General features: G+C 46.0%; 1 protein-coding gene across 7 annotated transcripts in view; it reads left to right on the top strand.

The window, feature by feature from the left end:
- Positions 1-27,306, top strand: part of LOC116989474 (phospholipid-transporting ATPase IC-like) — a 118,534-nt gene that overhangs the window by 84,396 nt on the left and 6,832 nt on the right. For 6 of the 7 annotated variants that reach the window (XM_033046888.1, XM_033046891.1, XM_033046889.1 and 3 more), the window contains 10 exons: positions 2,068-2,232; positions 5,046-5,157; positions 6,684-6,759; positions 9,076-9,220; positions 9,778-10,054; positions 12,256-12,479; positions 15,152-15,235; positions 19,114-19,350; positions 22,531-22,669; positions 25,696-25,826. In XM_033046888.1, coding sequence (XP_032902779.1) covers positions 2,068-2,232; positions 5,046-5,157; positions 6,684-6,759; positions 9,076-9,220; positions 9,778-10,054; positions 12,256-12,479; positions 15,152-15,235; positions 19,114-19,350; positions 22,531-22,669; positions 25,696-25,826 — 1,590 coding nt within the window. Of the gene's footprint in view, positions 1-2,067; positions 2,233-5,045; positions 5,158-6,683; positions 6,760-9,075; positions 9,221-9,777; positions 10,055-12,255; positions 12,480-15,151; positions 15,236-19,113; positions 19,351-22,530; positions 22,670-25,695; positions 25,827-25,997; positions 26,688-27,306 lie in introns of those variants that run through there. The other variant, XM_033046895.1, reaches the window with a different exon arrangement.

Raw genomic sequence — 27,306 nt, 5'->3', positions numbered from 1 at the left:
GTACTGCTGCTGACAACCCAAATTTCCACCGACCCTGGTTGTGTGGTAATAAATTATATCTATCTATCTATCTATCAAATCATTGGGTATTTTTAAAGCAAAGTTTGTCATGTTCTTGATTCGAAAAAGGGCATCAAAGGTTATGGGGAGAAACAGGAGAATGGGACAAATCAGCCATGATTGAATGGCGCTCTAAGGCAGCAACTCTACTGTGGCGCCTTATCGCAGCCCTCTGATTCATGCCCCTCAATTGCCACTTGGGTAACATAAACGTGACATTATTCTACATTCTAGCACAACAAAGACTTGTAGATAGGCAGGGAATAGGGGATATAGATCACGTGCAGGCAGAGATTAGTTTGACTTGGCATCATGGTTGGCACAGTCTTTGTGGGCCGAAGGGCCTGCTCTGTTCTCTGTGTAACACTGAGAGACAATCTGCAGCAAGCAGTATAACCATGTTGTTGTGGACCCCTGCTTGCGGGATCAACGAGTAATGAGTTATGGATCTTTTCACACTTGACAATGCACAATGGGAACAAAACATCAGCAACGAAGATGTCCTGAAAATATGTGACATCTCCCGCTTGTCAGAACTGCAGGAGGCAATAATTGGCTCCAATGGAGGTTAGGCTGTGAGGCAGCAGGCTGGAGAGTTTAATCAAAATGCTGGGCACAAATATTAGCAGCGCTGCAGGCAAGCAGAACATCACTGGAACAAAGCTCGGAGGTTGGAAACCCAGCGAGAGAATTAAAATCAATTGAAGATAGACACAAAAAGCTGGAGTAACTCAACGGGCCAGGCAGCATCTCTGGAGAGAAGGAATGGGTGACGTTTCGGGTCAAGAGCCTTCTTCAGACTGGTTAGGGATAGGGGAAAACGAGAGATATAGATGATGAGAGATGTAGAGAGATGAAGAACAATGAATGAAAGATATGCAAACATGTAACAATGATAAAGGAAACAGGCCATTGTTAGCTGTTGGTTGGGTTATTGTACTGATATATCGTAAAAAAACGTTGCTATGTGTGTTATCCAGGCGGATCATACCGTACACAATTACATTAGGTAGTATAAAAGAGAAAATAAACAGAGTGCAGAATATAGTGTTACAGCCACAGAGAAAGTGCAGATTATTTTTTTAAAAAGTGCTTGTAGGTAGATTGGAAGATTGGGATGTTCATCCCTAACTATGAGCTGCTACTTCACAGCGCCAGAGAACCGGGTTTGATCCTGTCCTCGGGTGCTGTCTGTGTGGAGTTTGCATGATCTCCCTGTGGCGGCATGAGCTTTTTCTTGGTGCTTTCGTATCCTCCCTCACCCTAAAGACGGCAAATTTGTAATTTAATTGGCCTCTGTAAATTGCCCCTAATGTGTAGGAAGTGGGTGAGAAAGTGAGGTAACATAGAACAGGCAACAGGCGATCGATGGTGGGCATGGACTTGGTGGGCCGAAGGGCCTGTTTCCACACTGTATCTTTCAATCAATCAATTGAAAGCTGAAAATGGGTTAACAGATTTAGTGTGACCGGGTACTTGATGGTTGGCATGGACTTACTGGGTCGAATGGCCTGGTTCCATGCCAAAAAAAGAATCATTCAAGAGCCTGCCAACTGCAGGTAAAAGCTGTTCTTGAGTCATTCAAGCTCTCTCTTTTGAGTTTTCTGGAAGATAGGAGGTGCAGGAAAAAAAGCCTGGAAAGTGATGGGCGGATGCAGGTGAGGGAGGTTTTGAATCGTCAAATGGTTGGACAAAGGCCAGAGATTAAATGACTAAAGGTGAGAGATAAGGATAGAAAGGTTGTGAATTGTGAAGCCAGAGAAAGAGATGTAGGTGGGAGTGGGGGTGGGGGGAGGGGGGAGTGTAGAAATCTGTGTGCACATGGATATAGATAGACATATGGATACGCAGGGAATGGAGGGATATGGATTATGTGCAGGCAGATAAGAGTTGATCTTGGTATCATGTTCGGCTCAGACATTGTGGGCCGAAGGGACTGTTCTTGTGCTGTATTGTTCTATGTTCTAAGTTGCCAGTACCGTATTGTGATCATCACCGTACTTTCAGCAATTTGCGACGGAAACGCTGCGGACTTTGTGTCTGGCTTCCAAAGACATTGAGGAAAATAACTTTCAAGACTGGAGCCAAAGGCATCAGAAAGCCACCGTGGCGCTACAGAACCGCGAACATCTGCTCGAAGCCTTGTACGATGAAATTGAAACCAACCTGGTGGTAAGTCTAGTCTAAGTCTAAGTCTAAGCTGTTGATTTTACTGCTTGTCCTTGAGAGAAAGTGTTCATGACTCAAACTGTGCCATTTACCAACAACAGTCGCAATAAGTGCGATGGTCCGCCAAGAACTGGTGGGCTGGTCAAAGATAGAAAGATAGAAAATAGGTGCAGGAGTAGTCCATTCGGCCCTTCGAGCCAGCACCGCCATTCAATACGGTCATGGCTGATCATCTAAAAATCAGTACCCCGTTCCCGCTTTCCCCCCATATCCCTTGATTCTGTAAGTCCTTAGAGCTATATCTAACTCTCTCTTGAATACATCCAGTGAATTGGCCTCCACTGCCTTCTGTGGCTGAGAAATTCATACATTCACAACTCTGGGTGAAAACCTGCCCTAGCTCGTGTTTAGGACATTGACACGTGGTTCCAGTAGGGGTCAACAGGACCCCTATGGGAGGGGTCTTCCCTTTGGTTAGGGTACTAGGGAGACGAGGGTCGGCTGCAGGAGGCGCCCCTGGGCCATAAAGGTGGACGGGCGAGAAGCGGGACGTCAGTTCGCTGGTCGATCCACACGTCCAAGGAAGGCGGAGGTTGGAGGCCCTGCAGCAGCCTGGGACTTGCCTGGAAGCGAGGGGTACTCACGAGAACTAGAGCGAGGACTGGACTTTGAAAATGGCGCCAAAACACGGCGCTTCTTACGTGCGGGATCAGTAGACTATTTCTGTACACTTTGCCAATCGGGTCGTGCTAAGGTATGGCAATACGCTACTCGACTGTTTCTAGGCAAGGAGTTCAACTGTGCATTTGGCAAGTTGACAATCACAGCACCATTGGGAACGAAGGAAGCTATTTCTAGGATAGAAAGGTCCTGTCATGGAGGACGGACGTAATGAGAAATATCTATACTCGGTGGGAAAATCAATATCCTCCATTTGCGGTGCTCCACATGGGAATCACATGTTATAGAAGTGCTTAGTCGGAATACACCAAAACTATAACGAAACTGGCTCAACCTTGGTTTTAGAGAGAATAAATGGGACTATTTGATGCACTGGCATCAGCCAATCTTCCCTGTCCCGCCTGCAACTGGTCCAAAACGCCGCAGCGAGACTCCTGACGGGCACCCGAAAAAGGGACCACATCACCCCGATCCTGGCCTCTCTCCACTGGCTCCCTGTGCGGTTCCGTATAAACTTCAAGATTCTCCTCCATGTCTACAAAGCCCTCAATGGACTTGCCCCCACCTACATAAAAAGTCTTCTCACCCACCACTCCACCTCCAGGCCCCTCAGATCTTTCCTGACGTCCTCTGAGTGAGGGCTACATGTATATATGTATGTAGTTTGTTTTGTTGTGCTATTCTTATAACAAATGTAAAGCACTTTGGCCAACAAAAGTTGTTTTTTAAATGTGCCATATAAATAAATGTGACTTGACTTGACTATTTATCAAAAAATAGGAACTTGCAATTTTTAGGCAGTCTCTTTCAATTTAGTTTAGTTTTAGGTTTAGAGATACAGCGCGGAAACAGGCCCTCCGCACCGACCAGCGATCCCCGCACATTAACACTACCCTATACACACTAGGGACAATTTTGCATTTATACCAAGCCAATTAACCTACAAACCTGTACATCTTTGGAGTGTGGGAGGAAGACTAAGATCTCGGAGCAAACCCACGCAGGTCACGGGGAGAACAGACAAACTCCGTACGACAAGCACCCGTAGTCAGGATGGAACCCTGGTCTCTGGCGCTGTAAGGCAGTAGCTCTACTGCTGTGTCATCGTGCCGCCCCACAAATTACAATCTTTTACATCAGAGGGTGTTGACTGCGTGGAACCCGCTGCCTAGGGTGATGGTGGAGGCAGTGATAGGGGTGGTTAAGAGACATTTAGATAGGTACATAGATAAGCAGGGATGGGGGGGGGGATATGGATCAAGTGCAGGCAGGTAAGGGTTGGTCATGGCATCATGTTCAGCACAGACATTGTGGGCCGAAGAGCCTGTTCCATTGCTGTACTGTTCTACATTCTATGATCGGTGTAGATCCCTGTTCTGTAGATAAGTAATTAGTAGGTTGCACATAATGTCAGCGTCAGGCTGAAGCCGGACAGAAAGACTCGGCTCCAACTTCCCATGGAGCAGGCGTTCAATAAGAAATGGATGCAACACACGATGTTGATTTCCGTTGGGATTTGCACACAAGTAAGACAGGCTCGGTGAGGATGGGCCCAACATGCTGGAGTAACGCAGCTTCTCTGGAGAGAAGGAATGTGTGACGTTTCCGGTCGAGACCCTTCTTCAGTCCGGTCCAGTTTCTAGATAATGAACCTTTTGAAACTCTTCCCCAGAAGGGTGTGAATGATCGGGTAACGTCAACACGCGGGGTGAGTGGGGTAGATGTTGGACAGCAAAGGCATGGGAAAAGTGGGGGAAGTGGAAGCTGTGGGAAGTAGTCAGGTGGAAATTTATTAACTTATTGTCATATGCACATGTACAGGGGCGCGAATGTCTTGTCTGCAACAACAGCTCAGGCACATCAACTCTGTACGGGGTTTGTACGTTCTCCCCGTGACCTGCGCGGGTTTTCTCCGAGATCTTCGGTTTCCTCCCACATTACAAAGACGTACAGGTTTGTAGCTTGGGACAAGTGTAAAAATTGTCCCTAGTGGGTGTAGGATAGTGTTAATGTGCGGGGATCGCTGGTCGGCGCGGACCCGGTGGGCTGAAGGGCCTGTTCCCGCGCTGTGTCTCTAAACTAAACTGAGGACGGCCTTGCGTCATGTCACATCATTGTTCACGCTTCCTTTGCAGCTCGTCGGAGCAACGGCCATCGAAGATAAGTTGCAAATCCGAGTTCCCGAAACCATTCAGAACTTGAAAAAGGCGGATATTAAAATATGGGTATTGACCGGAGACAAGAAAGGTACCATCCGGCACTGTCAGAGTTATTTATTCAAATTCATTGGGCAACACGGTGGTGCAGCTGAGAGAGCCACTGCTCCAGAGACCCGGGTTCAATCCTGACCTTGGGTGGTGTCTGTGTGGAGTTTGTCCATTCACACGCTAGTCGTACACACTCCCTACACATTAGGGGCAATTTTACAGAGAACAATTGACCTATAAACCCACACGTCTTTTGGAAGTGGGGGGGAAACTGGAGCACCCGGGAGAAACCCAGGCGGTCATGTGGAGAGCATGCAGACTCCACACACATACATCACCCAAGGTCAGGATCAGAGACCTGGGTCTCTGGCGCTTTGAGGCAGCAGCTCTGACAGCTCATCGTTGCTTAAATTTTTCCCTGAACATGTCTATGTCTACGGGGTTGCAAAATAGGTGTCCCATGAAAACAGTGGAGGGACATGCAGAGGCAATGTGTGTCACTTGGACCAACGATTAGAACACAGAACAGCGCAGAGACGGGTCCATCAGTCCACAACATGATCCCAAGTTAAACCGATCTCATCTGTTTGTACATAATCCATATCCCTCCATTCCCTGCACTTTCATGAGCCGATCCAAAAGCCTCGAACGCCATTAGCGAATCTGCCTCCATCACCATGCCTGGCAATGCATTTCAGGGCCCAGCACTTTCTGTGTGAAACACCTCCTTTAAACTCCCCCCCTCTCACCTTATAGCTACGCCCACTCATGCGGGACATTTCACCCTGGGGGGAAAAAGGGTTCTGATTGTTGACTCTATCTATGCCTGGCATAATTTTATATACTTCTATCAATTCGTCCCCCCCACCCCCCAATCTCTGACGTTCCAGAGAAAACAATCCAACCTCTCTTTGTAGCTGAAGAGATTCTTGCACATCCCTGGGCAATGGAGTCATTTTAAAACTCTTTAACAAATCCTCGTTGACTTTAGTAGGAGGCAAGGATCGAGACACAACCTTGCCTCAAAAAAAAGGCAGTCATGGTGTTTTGGGGGGGGGGGGGGGGGGGGTGGTCTGGTCTTGGTGGCTTGCTGTTGAACTCTTGCTGTGCCTTAATTCCCAGTGCTAAGACCCAGTGATAAGATTGGGAGGCCCAGGGAAATTGGGCCCACTTACCCAGACCAGATCAATACAGTGTGTAGGAAAGAACTGCAGATACTGCAGTAGCTCAGCGGGACAGGCAGCATCTCTGGAGAGAAGGAATGGGTGACGTTTTGGGTCTGAAGAAGGGTCTCGACCCGAGACAAGTCCGAAGACTGGTCTCGACCCGAAACATCACCCATTCCCACTCTCCAGAGATGCTGCCCGTTCCGCTGAGTTACACCAGCATTTTGTGTCTATCCAGATCAATACAGTGTGGGTAGTGGGCCAAAAGCAAGGCCATGTCTGCCCTATATGGCACCAATGTGTGACCATTGCTGGACTAATAATTGTGCTACTTATTCACTGTTGTTCTAAACAGATGATTTATTAATTATTGTCTCTCTTTTCCCCCCAATTATAACAGAAACAGCAATTAACGTTGGATATTCCTGTAGGTTGCTGTCAGACGAAATGGAGATTTTTGAAGGCAAGGACCTCAAGTAAGTGATGAACAGTGCAGTGGGAATTGACGGGATGGTGACAAAGTTAGGAGAGCTGCTGCCTCCCAGGCCCAGGGACCTGGGTTCGATCCTGACCTTTGACGCTCTCTGTGTGGAGTTTGCCCGTTCTGCCTGTGACCGCGTGGGTTTCCTCCTGTCCGAACCTCTATTTATTCTCCCACATCCCAAACGATGCCGGTTTGGAGATTAATTGGCTATTGTATGTTGCACCTAAAGTGCAGGTGTGGGACAGAATAAAACATAAAATATAGAACTGTACAACAGGGGAACAGGCCCTTCAGCCCACAATGTCTGTCCTGAACATGATGCAAGATTGCACTAATCCCTTCTGCCTGCATGTGATCCATATCCCTCCTTTCCCACCGCCTCCATGTACCTATCTACAATTCTCTTAAATGCCGCTATCATATCTGCGTCCACCACAACCCTTGCAGAAGATAGACATAAAAAGCTGGAGTAACTGATTACTCCAGCTTTTTGTGTCCATCTTTGGTTTAAACCAGCATCTGCAGTTCCTTCTTACACATTTTGTTTGCCCCACTACAAAATCTCCTCAAGGTATGCCTGCTTTGAAGAGGTTCTTCACCTCTCTCCGACAAGAGTTCTACACCATCCTGGCATGTGCGTTCCAAGCACCCACCACTTTTTGTGTAAATAAAATACTTGCCACGCACATCTCCTTCAAAAATTGCCCACCTCACGTTAAAGCTGTGCCCTCTGGTCTTTGTCATTTCAATTCTGGCGAAAAAGGATTCTGGCTGTCTATATCTATGCCTCTCATGATTTTATATACCTCTATCAGGTCTTCCGTCAGCTCTGATACTCCAGAGAAAACAATCCAATTTTGTCCGACCTCTCCTGACATCTAAAGCCCCTTAATCTAGGCACCATTCTGGTAAACCTCTTCCACATCCTCCCCAATGCCTGCACAAGCTTCTTGCAATGGAGGTGACCAGAACTGCATCAAATACACCAGATGCAGCCAAAGCAAAGTCTGAGCGGAGTTTGCACGTTCTCCCTGAGGCCCAGTTACTTTCTTCCAGGTGAGAGTTTTCACCACATGCCAGAGATGAGCACGTTGGTCAGTCGAAAGGCTGCTGTAAATTGCCCCTGGTGTGTAGTCTGGGATTCCTCGCTGGGGACCCGGGAAAGGAAGAAGCTCCGACTCCGACTGCCGGCCCGCGGCTAACTTTTACCGCGGGCGCGGCATGGACTTGCCATCGGGAGCGGTGTCCCTCGCTGGGGATCCCTGGAGGGGAGGTTTGACTTCGACTGCCAGCCCTGCGGTCTGCGGTGCTTCTGGCTGCGGCGTGATGAATGCTGTGGTGGATGTTTGTGTTAAATTTTTATTGTGTTTTTGTGTGTTCTTTCTCATTGTTCCGCTGCTGGCGAATTTATTTCACTTATATTTGGTTATAAGGTTATATTTGTCACAATGTGACAAATATAACCGTATTGTATTGTATTGTATTGAATCTGGGAAGAGTTGATGAGAATGTGCTGATGAGAAAATTAGTAGGGGGGGGGATAGGATTGCTCTGTGGAACGGCATAGACTCGATGGGCTGACTGGCCTCGTTCTACATCGGACGGTTATAAAAGTTTCACAGCATGAAACGTCCGTTTGACACAACTCGTCCATGCCAGCCAAGATGCCACTTGTAAGCCAGTATGATTCGCCCTTGTTTGGCCAACATCCTTCTAAACCACCTGAAGGTTAATTCTGGTTCTTGACCCTCAGAATAATAAGGTGACAGATTGAGTCTCAGTGTTCTTCCAGTTCTGCCCTCGTGCAAAACTCCACTTGTTTCTTCAGAAGTTCACATGTTCTAAGAGCCGAATTAGGTCATTCGGCCCATCAAGTCTGCTCCGCCATGCAATCATGGCTGATCTATCTTTCCCTCTCAACCCCATTCTCCTGCCTTCACCCCGTAACCACTGACACCCTTACTAATCAAAAATCTGTCAATCTCCGCCTTAGAATATATATTGTCTTGGCCTCCACAGCCGTGAATTCCACAGATTCACCACACTCTGACTAAAAAAGTTCCTTGTCATCTCCTTTCTAAAGGCACGCCCTTTTATTCTGAGGCTGTGTCCTCTGGTCCTGGACTCTCCCATGAGCTCTGAGGCAATGAGGCAAGGGTTTCGTCGATCATCAGCTGTACTAAATGTCACTCTCTGTCAGTCTCTAGACTGAATGCTACGTCGCTGCTCGTGCTTCCACTAGAGGTCTGGCTGCCTTCCCCTCATCCAGCCATAACTTGCGCACTTTTCTGTCCCCTCACTATCTCAGCGTAGTTCTGGATAGGCTGCGGAAGAACGACCATCGATTCAGTGACGATAACACGGAAGACATCTCGGACACTGTAAAGGACAATGAGGAGTCTGAGTTCCTGTCGTGTGACAACAAAGCATTAATTCTCACCGGCAACTTCCTGGTACGTCCCCTGGTTCCTCGATGAGTGTGCTTTGAAGGGTTTGGCCGTGTTTACGTTTCGAAAGCAGCGTTAGAGATGGCTTTGATCTGTGTGGAGTCATAGAGAGACATAGTCTTGATCTGTAGGTTTAGAGGGATGTGGGATGGGTGAAAATGGAGCAGGTGTAGGAAGGAGTTGCAGATGATGGTTTACACCGAAAATAGACACAAAATGCTGGAGCAACTCAGTGGGACAGGCAGAATCTCTGTAGAGAAGCAATGGGTGATGTTTCAGGTCTGAAGAAGGATCGCGACCCAAAACGTCACCCATTCCTTCTCTAGGAGTTTGTACTTTCTCCCCGTGACCTGCGTGGGTTTTCTCCAGGTGTTCTGGTTTCCTCCTGCACTCCAAAGACGTACAAGTTTGTAGGTTAATTGGCTTGGACTAAATGTAAATTGACTCTAGTTTGTGCAGGATAGTGAAGGGCCTGTTTCCGCGCTGTATCTCTAAACGTAACTAAACTAAACTTGACCTCTTCTGGATTTGTGACTTGATGTATGATCAAATTTTTTCTGTAGGATAAATTCCTCCACAGCTCCAAGAGACCGATGAAGAAGGATCGATGGTGGCGGAAGCAGTGGGCCATGGTTAACCGTGAGGCGAGAAGGAGCGTGTGCACTGAGGCGGAGGCACGTGAGCGAGCGTTCGTGGAGCTGGCCTGCCAGTGTCAGGCTGTCATCTGCTGCCGCGTCACTCCCAACCAGAAAGCCCTGGTGGTCCAAATGGTGAAAAAGTACCAAAGGGTCATCACGCTGGCCATCGGCGACGGGGCAAACGATGTGAACATGCTGAAAAGTAAGTCTCCTTCAGCTGAGATAGTACACAAAATGCTGGAGTAACTCTGCGGGATGGGCGGAGAGAGTCACTGGAGAGAGGCAATGGGTGATGTTTCGGGTCGGGTCACTTCTTCAGACTGAGCGTCATGGGAGAGGGAGACAGAGCTATGGAAGGGTAAGGTGTGAAAAGGAGAGATCAAAGGGGACAAGATCAAGGAAAATGTAGAATGAAGTTCAGTTTAGTTTAGAGATACAGCACGGAAACAGGCGCTTCAGCCCACTGGGTCCATACCGGCCAGCGATCCCCGCACATCAACGCTACATTACACACACTAGGGACAATTTTTTTTTACATTTATACCAGGCCAATTAACCCCGAGAAGCCTGTGCATTTATGGAGTGTGGGAGGAAACCGAAGACGTCGGAGGAAACCAACTCCGGTCACGGGGAGAACGTACTAACTCCATACAGACAAGCACCCGTAGTCAGGATTGAACCCGGGTCTCTGGCGCTGGAAGGCAGTAGCTGTACCGCTGCGCCACCGTGCCGCCCGCTTTTGTAAAAATAAGGAAGACCCACACTGGCAATTGCTTGTCTGAAACTTATGTCTGTTTCTCTCTACATGCCACGACCATAATATCTTACATAAACGTTGGATCAATAAATGGTCGGAGACATAGGGAACTACAGGGAGATACTGGAATCTTGCGTAGACCTCAAAGTGCTGAAGTAACTCAATGGGTCAGGCAGCATCTTTTGAAGACATGTAGAGGCGATATTTTAAGTTTAGGTTTATTGTTGTCATGTGTACTGAGGTACAGTGAAAAGCTTTGGTATTTTGGATGCTATCCAAACAGTTCAGACACACTATACTTAGTTGAGGCAGGTACTATAACAACATTTAAAAGACATTTGGACAGGTACATGGACAGGAAAGGTTTAGAGGGATATGGGCCAAATGCAGGCAGGTGGGACTAGTGTCAGGCAGGGGCACGTTGGTCGGCATGGGCAAGTTGGCCGGAACGACCTGTTTCCATGCTATATGACTGCTTAAAGGTATAATCAAGCTGAACTAAAGTATAACAGATAGAGCAAAGGGGAAGATACATTTATCTATATTACTAAAAGTCTGATCTTGACCGCTTTTGGCTCACTGTGCTGCGATTTCCGAGAGAACGCCGCCACCTACGGCCGTCATTTTTGGCCACCTCGCTCAGAGCCCCCCTCCGCCTTCCGGGACCAGAGGATTTTTCCCATCGATGAAAAATCAGGGAGATATTAATGATTTAAATGAATTAGCCATTTTCTCTGCTGCCCCTGCTGGAGGGAGGGGGAGGGACTATAAAACCAGGAAGTGGTGTGTCTCACTCAGAGGGTCACGTCTCTCTGAGCTCTGAATAACACTGAACACATGTCTACTTAACTGTGAGTGCCCTTAATGTGGTTTGAAAATGAAAATATGGTTGGTTTGAAGTAAAAATGCACTGCAAATGGTTGTTTGGGTTGAAGTAATTGGTGGGTCCCACTTAGTTTAGCTTCTTCAGCCTCTAAGGTAATTGATGTGTCTGAAGAAGATCCCAACTGGAAACGTCACCTATCCATGTTCTCCGACCCATTGAGTTAATCCAGCACTTCCCAGGTTCGATCCCAACTTCCGGTGCTTGTCTGTATGGAGTTTGTACGTTCTCCCTGTGATCTGCGTGGGTTTTCTCCGACATCTTCGGTTTCGTCCCGTACTCCAAAGACGTACAGGTTTGTAGGTTAATTGGATTGGCATAAGTGTTAAAAAAATTGGCCCTAATATGTGTAGGGCAGTGTTAATGTGCGGAGATCGCTGGTTGGTGGGTACGCTGTGGGCTAAAGGGCCTATTTCCTCACTGTATCACTAAAAATAAAATAAATAGAACTTCACGGCGCATACTCACACACATAGTCACGAGACTGATAAGATATGAATATTTCATATGATTCAAATCACACCGCCTGGTACTCAGTTCCTAAAGGTACAGTTACCATTCTATACACACCACGAGATGAGAAAGTGGGATAACAGAGAACTAGTATGAACGGGTGATTGGTGGTCAGTATGGACTCTAAAATAATCTCTAAACTAAACACTTTGTGTCTTCTTTTGTCATCCAGCATATGCAGTTCCTTGTTTCCAACTTTGCTTCCCAATGTAGAGGGAGTCACTTTTCAAACTCTTGTATGTCTCCCCAGCTGCCCATATCGGAGTAGGGATCAGCGGGCAGGAAGGGATGCAGGCCGTCTTGTCCAGCGACTACTCTCTTGCACAATTCTACTACCTTGAGAGGTTGCTTCTGGTTCATGGCCAGTGGTCCTATCAGAGGATCTGCAAGTTCCTGAGATATTTCCTCTACAAGACCTTCACTTTTTCCTTTGTCCAAATCTGGTTTGCAATCTTCAGTGGATTTTCTGGTCAGGTAAGAACAAATTTGTAGTAGCACAGGCGTCGGAGGTTATGGGGAGAAGGCAGGAGAATGGGGTTGAGAAGGAAAGATAGATCAGCCACGATTGAACGGTGGAGTGGACTCAATGGGCCGAATGGCCTAATTCTGCTCCTATCACTTATGAACACTAGTGACATTTCACAGCAACACAACTTATGGTTTCCCTAATCGTAAAACCTGCACATATTGGAGTCTTGGAGTTAAGGTGAGAAGGGAAAGGTTAAATAGAAACCTGAGAGGCAAGTTTTTTCACTCAAAGGGCGGTGGGTCTATGGAACGAGCTGCCAGAGGAGGCATTTGAGGCAAATACTATATCATCATTTAAAAAATACACTTGGACAGGTACATAGATAAGAAAGATTTAAGGAGTATGGGCCAAATGCGGGTGAATGGGACTAGCTTAATGGGCATCTTGGTTGGCATGGAAGAATTGGGCCAAAGAGCCTGTTTCCCTGCTGTACGACTGACTTTAAATAAAAATAGAAAATGCTAGGGATATTCAGTCAATCAGGCAACATCTGTGGAGTGAGAATCAGAGTGAACTTCTTGGGGCAATGACCCTTCATTAGAACTATTCTAACGAAAGGTCGTCAACTTGTAATTTCCATCCTGTTTCTCTCTCCACAGATGCTGCCTGACCTGCTGAATATTACTATAATTTCTGTATTTTTGTTTTATTGTTCAGATTTAATGGGTATTGAGGTCATTTAAGGAACTTTGAGGGCAGTTGATGAGTTATCTGCTGCCGACACGTCACTAAAATCCACAACTGTTATTTGTTGCAAATAATCATGATGTGGGGATGGTTACAAAATGGGCCGACAGAGGGCCTTCATACTGGATAGTGCAGGTTTGGAGGGATATGGACCAAGCAAGTTGGGCGAAGGGACTGTTTCCACACTGTATCACTCCATGCCTCTTAAGGTCCTGTCCCACTGTACGAGCTAATTCAAGATCTCTCCCGAGTTAAAAAAAAAATCAAACTCATGGTAAGCACGTAGAATGTACGTAGCGGGTACGTCGGAGTTTGGCACGTCTCTTTGTGGCCCGTAACGCTAACAGCAGGTTCTCGGGAAATGCGGTAAGCTCGTGAAGACTCATGAATATTTTTCAACATGTTGAAAAATGTCCACGAGAGCCCCGAGTACCTACGAGCGGCTATTACCGTAATTCTCCGAGTTCGAATCAGGGGAAACTCAGGAGAACTCTTGAATTAGCTCGTACAGTGGGACAGCCCCCTTAAGGGTTCCAACCTAAAACGTCTTCAGTACATTCCATCCCCATATGCTGCTTGACCTGCTGAGTTCCTGCAGCTTATAACGTTTTGTTCAAGATTCTAGCATCTGCAGTCTCTTGTGTCTCCTTGTTAGGTAAATGGGCTGGATTGTCCAGACCTAGCTGGCGTGGCCCATAGTATCTGTCCATCTTTCATGGACCTGGAAGGGCAGTGGAACTGATTATAGTTGGGAGCTGACGGAATGGACAACGATTAGCTTATTCTATTAAAATATTTATTGAATGTAAATGATGCTCTCTCGTTAGAAATTAATAAATGAATTAAAAATGTCTCATTGAAAATTGACCTGGACTTGCCATTACCTGCTAGAATGATGAGAGTGGTTAGGTTCTCTGGCCCCACCGTTGCCTCCAGCCCTCTTCCAATGTTTGGCAATTCTGTGTAATGGTTGGGAGGAAAACTGATCTTCCTTTTCCAATTTCAAAGCCCTGGAGACTCGCTCTTTCAAATGGTCATGTTTGCATGTCCAGAAATTTCAGTCCCTCTCTCCTACATGGATGGAAAGTTTTCGAAGGGTCTGTTTCGGTGCCATATGGGAAGGATGTACTGGCTCTGGAGAGGGTCCAGAGGTGGTTTACTCGAATGATCCCAATATCCCATGAGTGGGTTGACCTGTGATGAGCGTTTGTCGGCACTGGACCTGTACTTGCTGGGGTTCAGAAGAATGAGGGGGGACCTCATTGAAACAGACAGACTAGCGAAAGGATTGGATAGAGTGGATGTGGAGAGGATGTTTCCACTAGTGGGCGAGTCTAGGACTAGAGGTCATTATATGAATTATAGGACGTTCTTTTAGGAAGGAGATGAGGTGAAATGTATTTTGTCAGAGGGTGGTGAATCTGCGGAATTATTTGCCACAGAAGGCTGTGGAGTCTAAGTCAGTGGATATTTTTAAGGCATAGATAGGTAGATTTTTGATTAGAGCAGGTGTCAGAGGTTATGGGGAGAATGCAGGAGAATGGGGTTAAGAGAGAGAGATAGATCAGCCATGATTGAATGGCGGAGTAGACTTGATGGGCCGAATGGCCTAATTTTACTCCCATCACTTATGACCTTGTGATTCCATCTTCCAGCTTGTCCCCATTGTCCAGTTTAGCAATCGGTCTCAACCCGGCAACGTACAGTGAACTATTTTAATTTGTTATGTGGAGACACAAGGAGGCTGCAGATATTGGAACCTTGTGGTAAAACACAAAGTGCTGGAGGAACTCAGTGGGTCAGGCAGCATCTATGGAGGGAACGGACAGATAATGTTTCGGATCGGGATTCTTCAGATTTCATTTATGTCTGATTGTGCTTGATTAGCTTGCAATAAATTTAACATTGTTAATTATTCCTTTGTCCAAAGTCCGTCTTTGAGCTGTGGTGCATTACTTTCTACAAAGTGGCTTACAGCTGGTTTCCAGTGGTGTCGATAGGGGTCCTGGACAAGGTAAGATCTCATCGACCTGCAATCCCCAATCTCACTCACTCAGCAAAACTCTACAAGGCACAAAGTTACAGTGAGTTTACTTGAGAGAAACAGCGTGGAAACTAACACGATCCTACACACTAGGGACAATTTACTATTTTTACCGACGCCTATCAACCTACAAACCTGCACGTCTTCGGAGTGTTGGAGGGATCCAGAGCACCCGACGGAAAGCCACACGGTCACAGGGAGATCGTGCAAACTCCACACAGACAGAACCCGAGGTCGGGATCGAACCCGGCTCTACCAGCTGCGCCACCGTGCTGTCTTATGGCGGAGGACTGATGTCAGGGGAGTGGTAGATACATAGATAATGAAGTGTACAGATAAGGAAGAGAAAGGTGTGAAAACAGGACAAAGGGAATGGTGATCAAGGAAATTGTAGAATAGTTCATTGTTAGTTGTGACGTTAGTCTGAAGAAGGGTCTCGACCCGAAACGTCACCCATTCCTTCTCTGCAGAGATGCTGCCTGTCCCGCTGAGTTACTCCAGCATTTTGTGTCTGACCTGGAGACAATGAGATGCTCTTTGAAGTGTATTCGTGTGAAGTCAGGTTTACTGTCAAATGCTCAAGTACGGTGAGGTTCAAGTATCAACAAAAATCTATATCACAGGCACAGAGACTCAGGCAACCCACACAAACATAAATAATACAAATATTACATCAAAAATATTCTGTAAGTCAGTTTTTTTTAAAAGCCTGTGCACAAAAACAAGATATCAGTGGGAAAACGCAATTAAAAACAAGTCCATGCTAGTACAAGAGATGGTCCATAGATATTCCGTTGTTGAGGCAGGGTTAGGGTTGATTCAAGAACCTGATGGTCGTAGGAAAGTCGTTTGTTCCTGAACCTGGTGGTCAGAGAGTCATGGAGTGATTCGGCCCAACCTTCCCACACCGGCCAACATGTCCCAGCTACTCTAGTCCCACCTGCCCGCGTTTGGCCCGTATTCCTCCAAACCTGTCCAATCCATGGTGGTCTGGGACCGAAACATATAAACTGATGCAGATTGGGTTCCAGTGCGATGCAGAGGAAATTTGAGGTTAGCTCTTCAGCCTCCACGCGCCAATTCAATGGACTGAAAGGCCAACGTGCCATGTTGTACCATCCCGTTGAGGCAGTGAATCGGGAAAGTCCATGCAGTTCCTCCGAGACTGCTCGAAAATGCGAAGTATGGATCTCTTTTTAACTCGACCAGCTTAAAACCTTCTCCCAGCTAACAATGTTCTATTCTACATTTTCCTTGATCTCTATTCCCACTGTCTTGTTTTCACACCTTACACTTATCTATGTATCTCCATCTCCCCTGACATCAGTCTGAAGAAGGGTCTCGACCTTCTCTCCAGAGGCGCTGCCTGTCCAGCTGAGTTACTCCAGCATTTTGTGTCTAAAACCAGTCACCCATTCACACTGGATTGATGAAAAAGGGTCCCATCCCAAAACGTCACCTATCCACGCTCTCCAGAGATGCTGCCCGACCCACTGAGTTACTGCAGCACGTTTGTGTTTTCTACGCCATCCCATTTTCTCATCCACTCCCCACACACTAGGGGTAATTTACAGAGGCCAATTAACCTGCAAACCAGCACAGCTTTGTAGTGACCACAGCATTTTGTGTCAATCTTCGGTTAAAAACAATTCATAAGTTTCCTCTTTCCTGATCTTCACCAATCCGCAACCTCCAGGCAAAATCAGCAGAAGCCCAGGAGCAACTTTTAACATTGACAACAACAATCGATCAAAATAAAACAAATAAGTGATCAGTGGCTTCCTCCAGGCCACATCTCAGCTTAAAAGATTTGAGCACAAAATGAAATAAAAGCTCATTAAAAATTACCATTTAATAGAAGGCAAGAGGCAAAATGCTGCCGATATGAATTAAACAATGAAGAATCCCTCTTGAGTTCTGAGTGTCTGCCTGCGATGCTACAAGCAAGATTTTGATTGAACCGGCACCTCACCCTGCTTGTGCATAGGACAATAAACGACTTGAATCCCGAGCAGAGCACAAAGTGCTGGAGGAACTCAGCGGCTCAGGCAGCATCTATGGAGAGAATGGACAGGCGACGTTTCGGGTCGGGGCCCTTCTTCAGACATTGACTTGAATTCTTCCATTTCTCACGGAGATCCGATTTATGATGTAGGAAGAAACTGTGAGGCTGGTTTAAAATCGAAGATAGACACAAAATGCTGGAGTAACTCAGCGGGGCAGGCAGCATCTCTGGAAGTCTGAAGAAGGGTCTCGACCCGAAACGTCACCCATTCCTTCTATCCAGAGTTGCTGCCTGTCCCACAGAGTTATTCTAGCATTTTGTGTCTATCTTCGGTGTAAACCAGCATCTGCAGTTCATTCCTACATTTTTAATCCGATTTATGGCTCATCTCTTCCCACCAAGAGGTGGCAGTGTTGCACTGATTATTGCCATCATGGAACGATCAAACCAGGGCTTCAAGCCACACCGAGCTAGGAATATAGGCTCAGCGTTTTGAGTTTGTGCTGGTCGGATGGCTGTGTTGGCAGCTTTAGCAGTAAAACATTAATGAAATGGAACTAAAAAGCATTCATTTTCATTCATTTCACTTGGCGGGGAGCTGACTTAGTCAGATTACCTACTTGGAAAGAGTACAGTGAAGATATACATGAATGTTGTTGCCAGAACTGCAGGACCTGAGCTATAGGGAGACTGTTGGCAGGCGAGGACTTTATTCCTTTGAGGCTGAGGGATGATCTTACAGAGATGTATAAAGTCACCAGGGAAATAGATAGGGTGAATGCACAGTCTATTATCATGCGTTGAGGAATCATGAACCAGAGGACATAGGTTTAAGGTGAGAGGAGAAGGATTTAATAGGAACCTGAGGGGCAGCTCTTTCACACAGAGGATGGTGGGTATATGGATCGAGCCACCAGAGGAGATAGTTAAGACAGGTGTAGGTACAGGTTGTTGAGGCAGGTACAACACACCTTGGTGTAACGTGGGCAGTGGAGACTGGCGGTGGTTGGTAGCCATCGGCCCCCCTTCTCTCTCTCTCCTTTCAGTGCTGTCGCTTTGTCTCTGCGACACGGCGTGGCTCTGTTTCATGACGGGGTACGACTCCATGACTAATTGTTTGACCCCAGTTTACAACGCTGTTCTCCCTGTGACCGCGTGGGTTTCTTCCAGAGTGCTCCGGTTTCCTCCCCCATCGCGCGTTTGCAGTTTGATTGACCTCTGTAAATTGCCCCTCGTTTATTTTTTATTTTTTTAATCTAGAGATACAGAGCGGAAAAAAGGCCGAGTCCGCACAGACCAGTGATCCCCGCACACTAACACCATCCTACAACACACTCGGGACAATTTACATTTATACCAATCCAATTAACCTACAAACCTGTACGTCTTTGGGATGTGGGAGAAAACCAGAGATCCCGGAGAAAACCCACGCAGTCACGGGGAGAACGTACAAACTCCATACAGACAGCGCTCGCAGTCAGGATCGAACCCGGATCTCTGCCGCTGCAAGGCAGCAACTCTACCGCTGCTCCAGTGTGCCGTCCCCTCACACCCTACGTATGCATGCACCCTGCAACCTGAGGGGAATTTACAGAGGCCAATTAAAAGTGTGATAACGTTGAACTAGTGCGAATGGGTGATCGATGGTCGTCGTGGACTCGGCGGGCCGAAGGGCCCATTTCCAAGCTGTATCTTTCAATTCAATGAAAGAAACCTCAGGACCAATGCCGTCCAGTTCCCATGATAAGTTTTCGGAGTGTGTCACGTTTTGAGTAATGTTATTGACCATACCACTACGTTTTCCCAGCTTCTAACTCTGTCTGGGTTTTTTTGGGAATTACAGGACATGAGCGACGTTATGAGCATCAGGTGTCCTAAACGCTACAAAATTGGACAACGGAACGAGCTATTCAATTACAAGATCTTCTTGGTTACTATAATCCATGGCCTTCTCAGTTCATTCATCATATTTTTTATACCGTACGGAGCATTCTTGGATGGAGTGGGTCAGGATGGCACAGGTTATCAGTTTATGGCAATGGCCGTTGGTACGGGAGTTGTGATGACTATTAACGTTGAGGTAAGCCCATGATTAAAGATTACCCTGTACAGCAACCGCTAAGTATCTTGTAGACAAATGTAAATACTTGCCCAACCATGCCAGTGGGTTCTGTACCTTTTCATACCTCTATAGACAGACTGAAGAAGGGTCTCGACCCAAAACGTCACCCATTCCTTCTATCCAGAGACGCTGCCTGACTTGCTGAGTTACTCCAGCATTTTGTGTCTATCTTCGGTGTAAACCAACATCTGCAGTTCCTTCCTACATTTTTCATACCTCTAATCTCCCTCTCCCCTGACTCTCAGTCTAAAGGAGGGTCTCTACATGAAACGTCACCCATTCCTTTTGGACGGAGATGCTGCCCGAGCCGCTGAGTTACTCCAGCATTTTGTGTCTGTCCTTGGTGGGTGATAGTGTTAGTTAGAGCAGGGCTTAAGAATTGTGGCTCTCACAACTCTTCACATTTGATCCGCCAATCTCATCAATGTGGCCGATCCTCTGCCTCCAAGCTGTTTCACCGCCCATTCTCTGCGCTCCATCTTTTCCTTGGATTCCAATTGTCTCTTGATCTCAGCTTTGAGTTCTCTCAACACTGGGGACATTACTGCAGGCAGCGCCAAAGATCCGCTACCCTGTGAACGGAGAAGTTCCTCCTGAGCTCACCTACACACAAAGGAAAAAAAAAATCTGCAGCAGCATGAGATGCTGTAAACCCTTGAGCCTGAACTAGCAATATAAGGTAGACACAAAGCGCTGGAGTAACTCAGCGGGTCAGGCAGCATCTCTGGAGAAAAAGGATTGGTGACGTTTCGGGTTGAGACCCTTCTTCAGACTGAACGTAGAGAGTAGGGAACTGGAGGAAAGAAAAGGGCAAGTCCTTACCTCGGCCACAGATACTGGCCTTTTCCTTCCTAGGTGCTACATTTTCGGGGAGAATTCCAGGGTGAATTCCAACTGCATTCTCGAAATGTTGTCCAGAATAAAAGTTTTGCAGGAAAATTGGTGGTGGACCTGTACCTTCGTACTTCGAACCACCACCTAAACTCCCTGCAATATCAGAAATCACCTTGACTATAATCTTTTAATCCTTTGGTATACGACCTCATAATGTCGCGGGAGGAGGAATTTCTTTAGCCAGAGGGTGGCGAATCTGTGGAATTCATTGCCAGAGATGGCTGTGGAGACCAAGACATTGGATATTTTAAAGCGGACATTGATACAGTGCATTCAGAAAGTATTCAGACCCCTTCACCTTTTCCACATTTTGTTACGTTACAGCCTTATTTTTAAATGAATTAAATTCATTTTTTTTATCATCAATCTACACACAATGCCCCAGAATGAAGAAGCAAAAACAGGTGTTTAGAAATTTTTGTTAAAAATAAATAACTGAATATCACATTTACATAAGTATTCAGACCCTTTGCTATGACACTCAAAATTGAGCTTAGGTGCATCCTGTTTCCATTGATTTTACTTGAGATGTTTCTACAACTTGATTGGAGTCCACCAGTGGTAAATTAAATTGATTGGACGTGATTTAGAAAGGCACACACCTGTCTATGTAAGGTCCCACAGTTGACAGTGCATGTCAGAGCAAAAACCAAGCCATGAACACAAAGGAATTGTCCGTAGACCTCCGAGACAGGATTGTGTCGAGACACAGATCTGGGGAAGGATCTAAAACAATTTCTGCAGCAATGCATGTCCCAAAGAGCACAGTGGCCTCCGTCATTCTTAAATGGAAGGACTTTGGAACCACCAGGACTCTTCATAGAGCTGACCACCTATCCAAACTGAGCAATCGGGAAGAAGGGCCTTGGTCAGGGAGGTGACCAAGAACCCGATGGTCACTCTGACAGAGCTCCAGAGTTCCTTTGTGGAGATAGGAGAACCTTCCAGAAGGACAACTATATCTGCAGCACTTCACCAATCAGTCCTTTATGGTAGAGTGGCCAGACGGAAGCCACTCCTCAGTAAAAGGCACATGACAACCTGCTTGGAGTTTGCCAAAAGACATGAGAAACAAGATTCTCTGGTCTGATGAAACCAAGATTGAACTATTTGGCCTGAATGCCTAGCTTCACGTCTGGAGGAAACCAGGTACCGCTCATCACCTGGCCAATACCATACTTACGGTGAAGCATGGTGGTGGCAGCATCATGCTGTGGGGATGTTTTTCAGCGGCAGCAATTGGGAGTTGAGTCAGGATTGAGGGAAAGATGAACGGAGCAAAGTACAGAGAGATCCTTGATGAAAACTTTCTCCAGAGTGTTCTGGACCTCAGACTGGTTTGGAGGTTCACCTTCCAACAGGACAATGACCCTAAGCACACAGCCAAGACAACGCAGGAGTGGCTTCATGACAAGTCTGTGAATGTCCTTGAGTGGCCCAGCCAGAGCCCGGACTTGAACCTGATCGAACATCTTTGGAGGGACCTGAAAATAGCTGTGCATCGACGCTCCCCATCCAACCTGACAGAGCTTGAGAGGATCTGCAGAGAAGAATGGGAGAAATTACCCAAATACAGGTGTGCCAAGCTTGTAGCGTCATACCCAAGAAGACTTGAGGCTGTAATCACTGCCAAAGGTGCCACAACAAAGGATCTGAATACTTATGTAAATGTGGTATTTCAGTTATTTGTTTTTTATTACTTAGCAAAAATTTCTAAACATCTGTTTTCATTTTTTAATTATGGGGTATTGTGTGTAGATTGATGATAAAAAAAATATTTTAATCCATTTTAGAATAAGACTGTAACGTAACAAAATGTGGAAAAAGTGAAGGGATTTGAATATTTTCTGAATGCAATGTAAGTTCTTGATTACAAAGGGATTCAAAGGTTATGGGGAGGAAGCAGGAGAATGTGGTTGAGAAGGAAAAATAGATTAGCCAGGATCAGATGGCAGAGCAGACTCATTGGGTCGAATGCCCCAATTCTGCTCCTATGTCTTATGATCTTATGGTCTCCCAGCTCCGTAAGCTACACACTCTGGTGCCAACTGTTGCCACGTTGACTAGAATTTGGATGCCAAGTATTGGCACGATATTTGCGAGAGTTGCGTGTCATTTTAAAAGTACCATTTATTTAAATGATGGTGTCTTTGTATGAAAGTGGAAGTACTAGTAACATCATCTTCAATGCCCAAATGTTTGTCTTACGAAAGTTCCATGCTTAACAATTTATTCTCTGAACAGGTAATGTTGGATATTTCCTACTGGACTGTTCCTTCCATGTTGGCCATCGCCATTGATTTAATTCTCTATTTCTGCATGACCTTTATGACTCAGAGCAATTTTCTCTCTCGGAGGAATCCGCAGATGTTCCAATTCAACGGTAAGGCATCCATTGGAGCCGTTCATCTGTACGGTTCATAATGTACCCAATGAGTTGTTGTATCACTTGGCTCAAATGTCGACTTACCGCAGAGAAAAGATGAGCAGTGTCGAATCATAGCGTGGAAACAGGCCCTTCAGCCCACCTTGCCCATGCCAACCAAGATGCCCCATCTACGCCAGTCACACCTGCCCGTGTTGTGGGCTGATGCTTTACTTTTGGGATTTTTACCCATTTCTACAGCGGTGATTTTATTTTAGCTCTATAAAGTTTAGCTTCGTCTGCCATTTTCTGAAGCATCATCTTTGTAGTCTAAAGTGAAGCTTCTTAGCAGCAGTCCTTGTGAATGTAGCACATACCAGCATATCATATCAAGGGTGTCAGAGGTTATGGGGAGAATGGGGTTAAGAGGGAGAGATAGATCAGCCATGATTGAATGGCGTAGACTTGATGGGCCGAATGGCCTAATTCTGCTGCTATCTCATGAACATGAGCATGTCGCATCTTTCTTCCATTTAATGAACTGTAGTTTAGAGATACAGCATGGAAACAGGCCCTTTGGCCCACCGAGCACATGCCGAACAACAAATTCCCATTCACACTAGTTCTTTGTATTACTACCTTCTCATCCACTCCCTACACACTAGGGGGGCAAATCACAAAGGACAATTAACCTACCAACCTGACCCCCTTTGGGATGTTGGGGGGAGAAACCTGAGCACCCTTAATAAAAACCCACGTGGTCACAGGGAGAACGTGCAAAGTCCACACAGACAGCGACTGAGGTCAGGGTTGAGCCTGTGTCTTCAGCGCTGTGAGGCAGAAGCTCTACCAGCTCCACCACCGTGCCACCTTCATGGTCTTGCATGGTGTTGTGTTTTAAAGTATTACGAAAACTAGTTCATACTCTGTTTAGCTATCTGTCTTTTAGGACATTTGTTAATGAAGAGAGGCATGTTGATGAAATAGTAAATGCAGTCTCAAAGACATGTCTGAGCTTTCACGATCCAGCGTCCATAAGAACCATCAAAGTCTGGATGATTTGGCATAGGCGGTGGTGATTATTTGCTGTTCTAGTCGCTCCAGGCAGGAACGTCACGGATTTAGAAGGGACAGATGAAGGATCTTGTGTGTAGGAAGGAACTGCAGACGCTGGTTTAAACCGAAGATAGACACAAAAAGCTGGGGTAACTTAACGGGTCAGACAGCGCCTCTGGAGAAAAGGAATAGGTGATGTTTTGGGTTCTTCAGATTGAGTTGATTGTCGCTGAGAACCATAGTGGCACAGCTGGTAGAGCCGCTGCCTCATGGCACCAGAGACCCGGGTTCACTCCCGACCTCGAGTCCTGTCTGTGTGGAGTCTGTTTTTTGTTCTATTAATTTATTTATTTATCTACTTATCTATTTATTTATTTATTTATTTATTTTTATTAGAAGCAATTGTACAAAGATTAAACATTCGGCATCTAAGATTATACAATTATTGTACAGCTTCATTTTTAACCTTATAACCTGAAAATGAAAAAAGAAAAGAAAAAGAGACCAAGAAAAGGAAAAAGTGAAAAGTGAAAAGATAGCTCGAAAAAGAACAAAGGAAAGACCCCTAAACTAAAGGAAAGGTGGAGATATACCTGCCCCTCGTCCTCTTCACCCCCCCCCCCTCCGCCCACGTCACCCAGCCCGGCATCGGATTTGAATTTAGATTTGTGTTGCACCATGCTATTCTTGTAAGAATTCGGTGAAGGGAGTCCATGTCTTGAGAAATTGATCTGGTTTTTCCGCCAAGACAAGCCTAATGTTTTCCAAATGTAGTGTCTCGGACATGTTTGTGATCCACATCTTCACTGTAGGGACTGTTGTCTGTTTCCAAAACGTAAGTATTAGTTTTTTCGCCGTTATTAGGCCATAGTTAAGGAATCTGTGGAGTTTGGGTGGCTGACGGCGTGGGTTTCCTCCGGGTTGTCCACTTTCCTCCCACATCCCAAAATGTGCGGGTCCATAGGTTAATTGGCCCTCTTGTAACTTGCCCCCTGGTGTGTGGGAAGAAGATGCGAAGTGGGATAACATACAACTAGTGCGATTGATATTCAGCATGGGCCAATGGGCTGTTGTCCATTCCATATCTTTCAAACAAAAATTAAAACAGAACAGTCGGTAGTCCATACTCCAACTGTGATATACCAGAGCTGGAAGGATGGGCATTCAGCAGTGAAGGATGAGCAGAGAACATAGAACAGGACATCGGAAGAACAGGCCCTTCAGCCCACACCATCAGTGCTGAATACGGTCAATGATTATTTTATTGTCACATGTAGAGTTAGAGTGAAATACATTTTATGCATGCAGATCAGTAAGACTATCCCCGTACATAAGCACAATCACCCCAGTTAGTGCAGCAAACACAGAGCAGCCCACTGAGTCTATATACATGAGGCACCATTTTAAAGTCCCCGCTGCAACCGTCTCCTCCATTCCAGTCGTCCCTCTTCCTGCCTGGACCTCTTCAGCCTTCATTCACGGGGGGGCTCCTGCAGCCGATGCCAAGACCAACACTTATCCACCTGCACATAATCCATCTCCTTCTATTCCCTGCATGGTCATATGTCTATCCAATAGTTTCATTAATGCCACTTCGATTGCTTCTAAATTTGTCCAGTCTATTGCTGTGGTTCACATATCTCTCCATAATGTGAAGGGAAGAATAGCAAGTGCATTCTTGACACTCTGGTCGACCTGAGGAGTACCTTCAGCAACAGACTGGTTCCACCAAGATGCAGTACAGAACGCCACAGGAGATCCTTCTTCCCTGTGGCTATCAAACTGTACAACTCCTCCCCCTTCTGTCGTGGGAATAGACTGACACCAAATCCTTGCACATCACCCCCAATCCTTTCCACTCGTCACTTTAATTGCATGTTTCATGTATTTTGTGTTTTTATGACTGTTGGCAGATTAATTTCCCTCCTGGGATAAATAAAGTCCTATTGCATCGTATCGTTCTAAATGTTGTTGATTTGCTTTTCTAGGCGCAGCAGCGTATGCTTTCAAACAACCATTATTTTGGCTCACCGTCCTGTTGGTTGTCGCCATCAACATCATCCCTTCTCTTACAGTTCGATTTATTTTACACTGCTTTTACTCCAAAGATGCTGGAATTGTAAGTGCTGGCGATTTGAATTGTTCTATAGTCGGGTATTTGTTTACAGTTAAGAGGAAAATACGTGCAAGCGATGTGCCTTCATTGGAAAACCATTGCCTGTTTTCATTGTATGAATGTGGATAAAGGAAGTGCTAACACACTACTTTCCTCATAATACGCTCTCCCAAGGTCGGCTAACTGGAGGCTAGAAACTTGGGAAAATAAGACCAGGGATGGACTTCGAGACTTCTCCGCCATTCAACACGAAACTGGTTGAACTTCCAACTTTTCTCCCCGTATCCGTCTCTCCTTCCTGCCTCTAGAAAAAATACGTTGATTTGGTTTCAACTCTTCTAGTGGCAGTGGGTTCCACAGGTTCACCCCTCGCTGGGAGAAGAAGACATGCATCCGCCGGTGAACTCATGTCTGGGTGAAGAAATTAATCCTCATCTCAAACTTTAGTGGTCTTGACCCTTATCCTTGGATCGTAACTTGCCCTCCGCCCAGGAGCATCTCTCCTGCATCTAATTTGTCCAGTCCGGTTGGATGTTTTATGAGATTCCTTCTTCTAAACTCTCGTGAATTGATCCAATCTCTCTTCATAAGCCAGAGAACCTCAGCGATTTGTCTGGGTCACTCATGAGTCAAGAGTGTTTAATTGGCATATCTACTGACAACGGAACAATAAAAGTCTGACTTGCCACAGCAGAACAGACCAGTAAACACAATACTCATAGATAATATGCGATCAACTAACAGTGCAGAAGTACTGTAGATATGGTTAAAAGCTTCGGATTCCCAGGAGTAAATATCACCAGGACTTCTCCTGGACCACCCATATTGAAGCAATGGCTAAGAAAGCACACCAATGCCTCTACTTTCTTAAAAGGCTTTGGAAGTTTGGCATGTCCCCAACAACTCTCACCAAGTTTTACAACTGTGCCATAGAAAGCATTTTATCAGGATGCATCACAGCATGGTTTGGGAGCAGCTCCGTCCAAGACCTCAAGAAATTGCAGAGAATTGTGGACGCAGCCCAGGCTATCACACAAACCAACCTCCCTTCCATTTATACCTCACAGTTGCAACCCGGCCACTACCTCTTCTCCCCTCTCCCATCAGGCAAGAGGTATATTAGTGCAAAAACGCACATGTCCAGATTCAGGGACAGTTTCTTCTCAGCTGTTATCAGGCAACTGAACCATCCTACAAACAACTAGAGAACAATCCTGAGCTACTATCTACCTCATTGGAGACCCTCGGACTATCTTTGAATGGACTTTACTGGACTTTGTCTTGCACTAAACATTATTCCCTTTATCATGTGTCTGTACAATGTGGATGGCTCGATTGTAATCACGTATTGTCTTTCCGCTGTCTGGTTAGCACGTAACAAAAGCTTTTCACTGTACCTCGGTACACGTGACAATAAACTGAACTCAAACTCAACTCGATAAAAAATCAATAAATTAATAACCTCAAAACTAGTGCAAAAAGC

This window comes from Amblyraja radiata, chromosome 29 (assembly GCF_010909765.2).
Source record: "Amblyraja radiata isolate CabotCenter1 chromosome 29, sAmbRad1.1.pri, whole genome shotgun sequence".
Classification (NCBI taxonomy): domain Eukaryota; kingdom Metazoa; phylum Chordata; class Chondrichthyes; order Rajiformes; family Rajidae; genus Amblyraja; species Amblyraja radiata.
The sequence above is the reverse complement of the archived record's forward strand: the minus strand, read 5'-3'. Positions and strand labels throughout refer to the sequence as shown.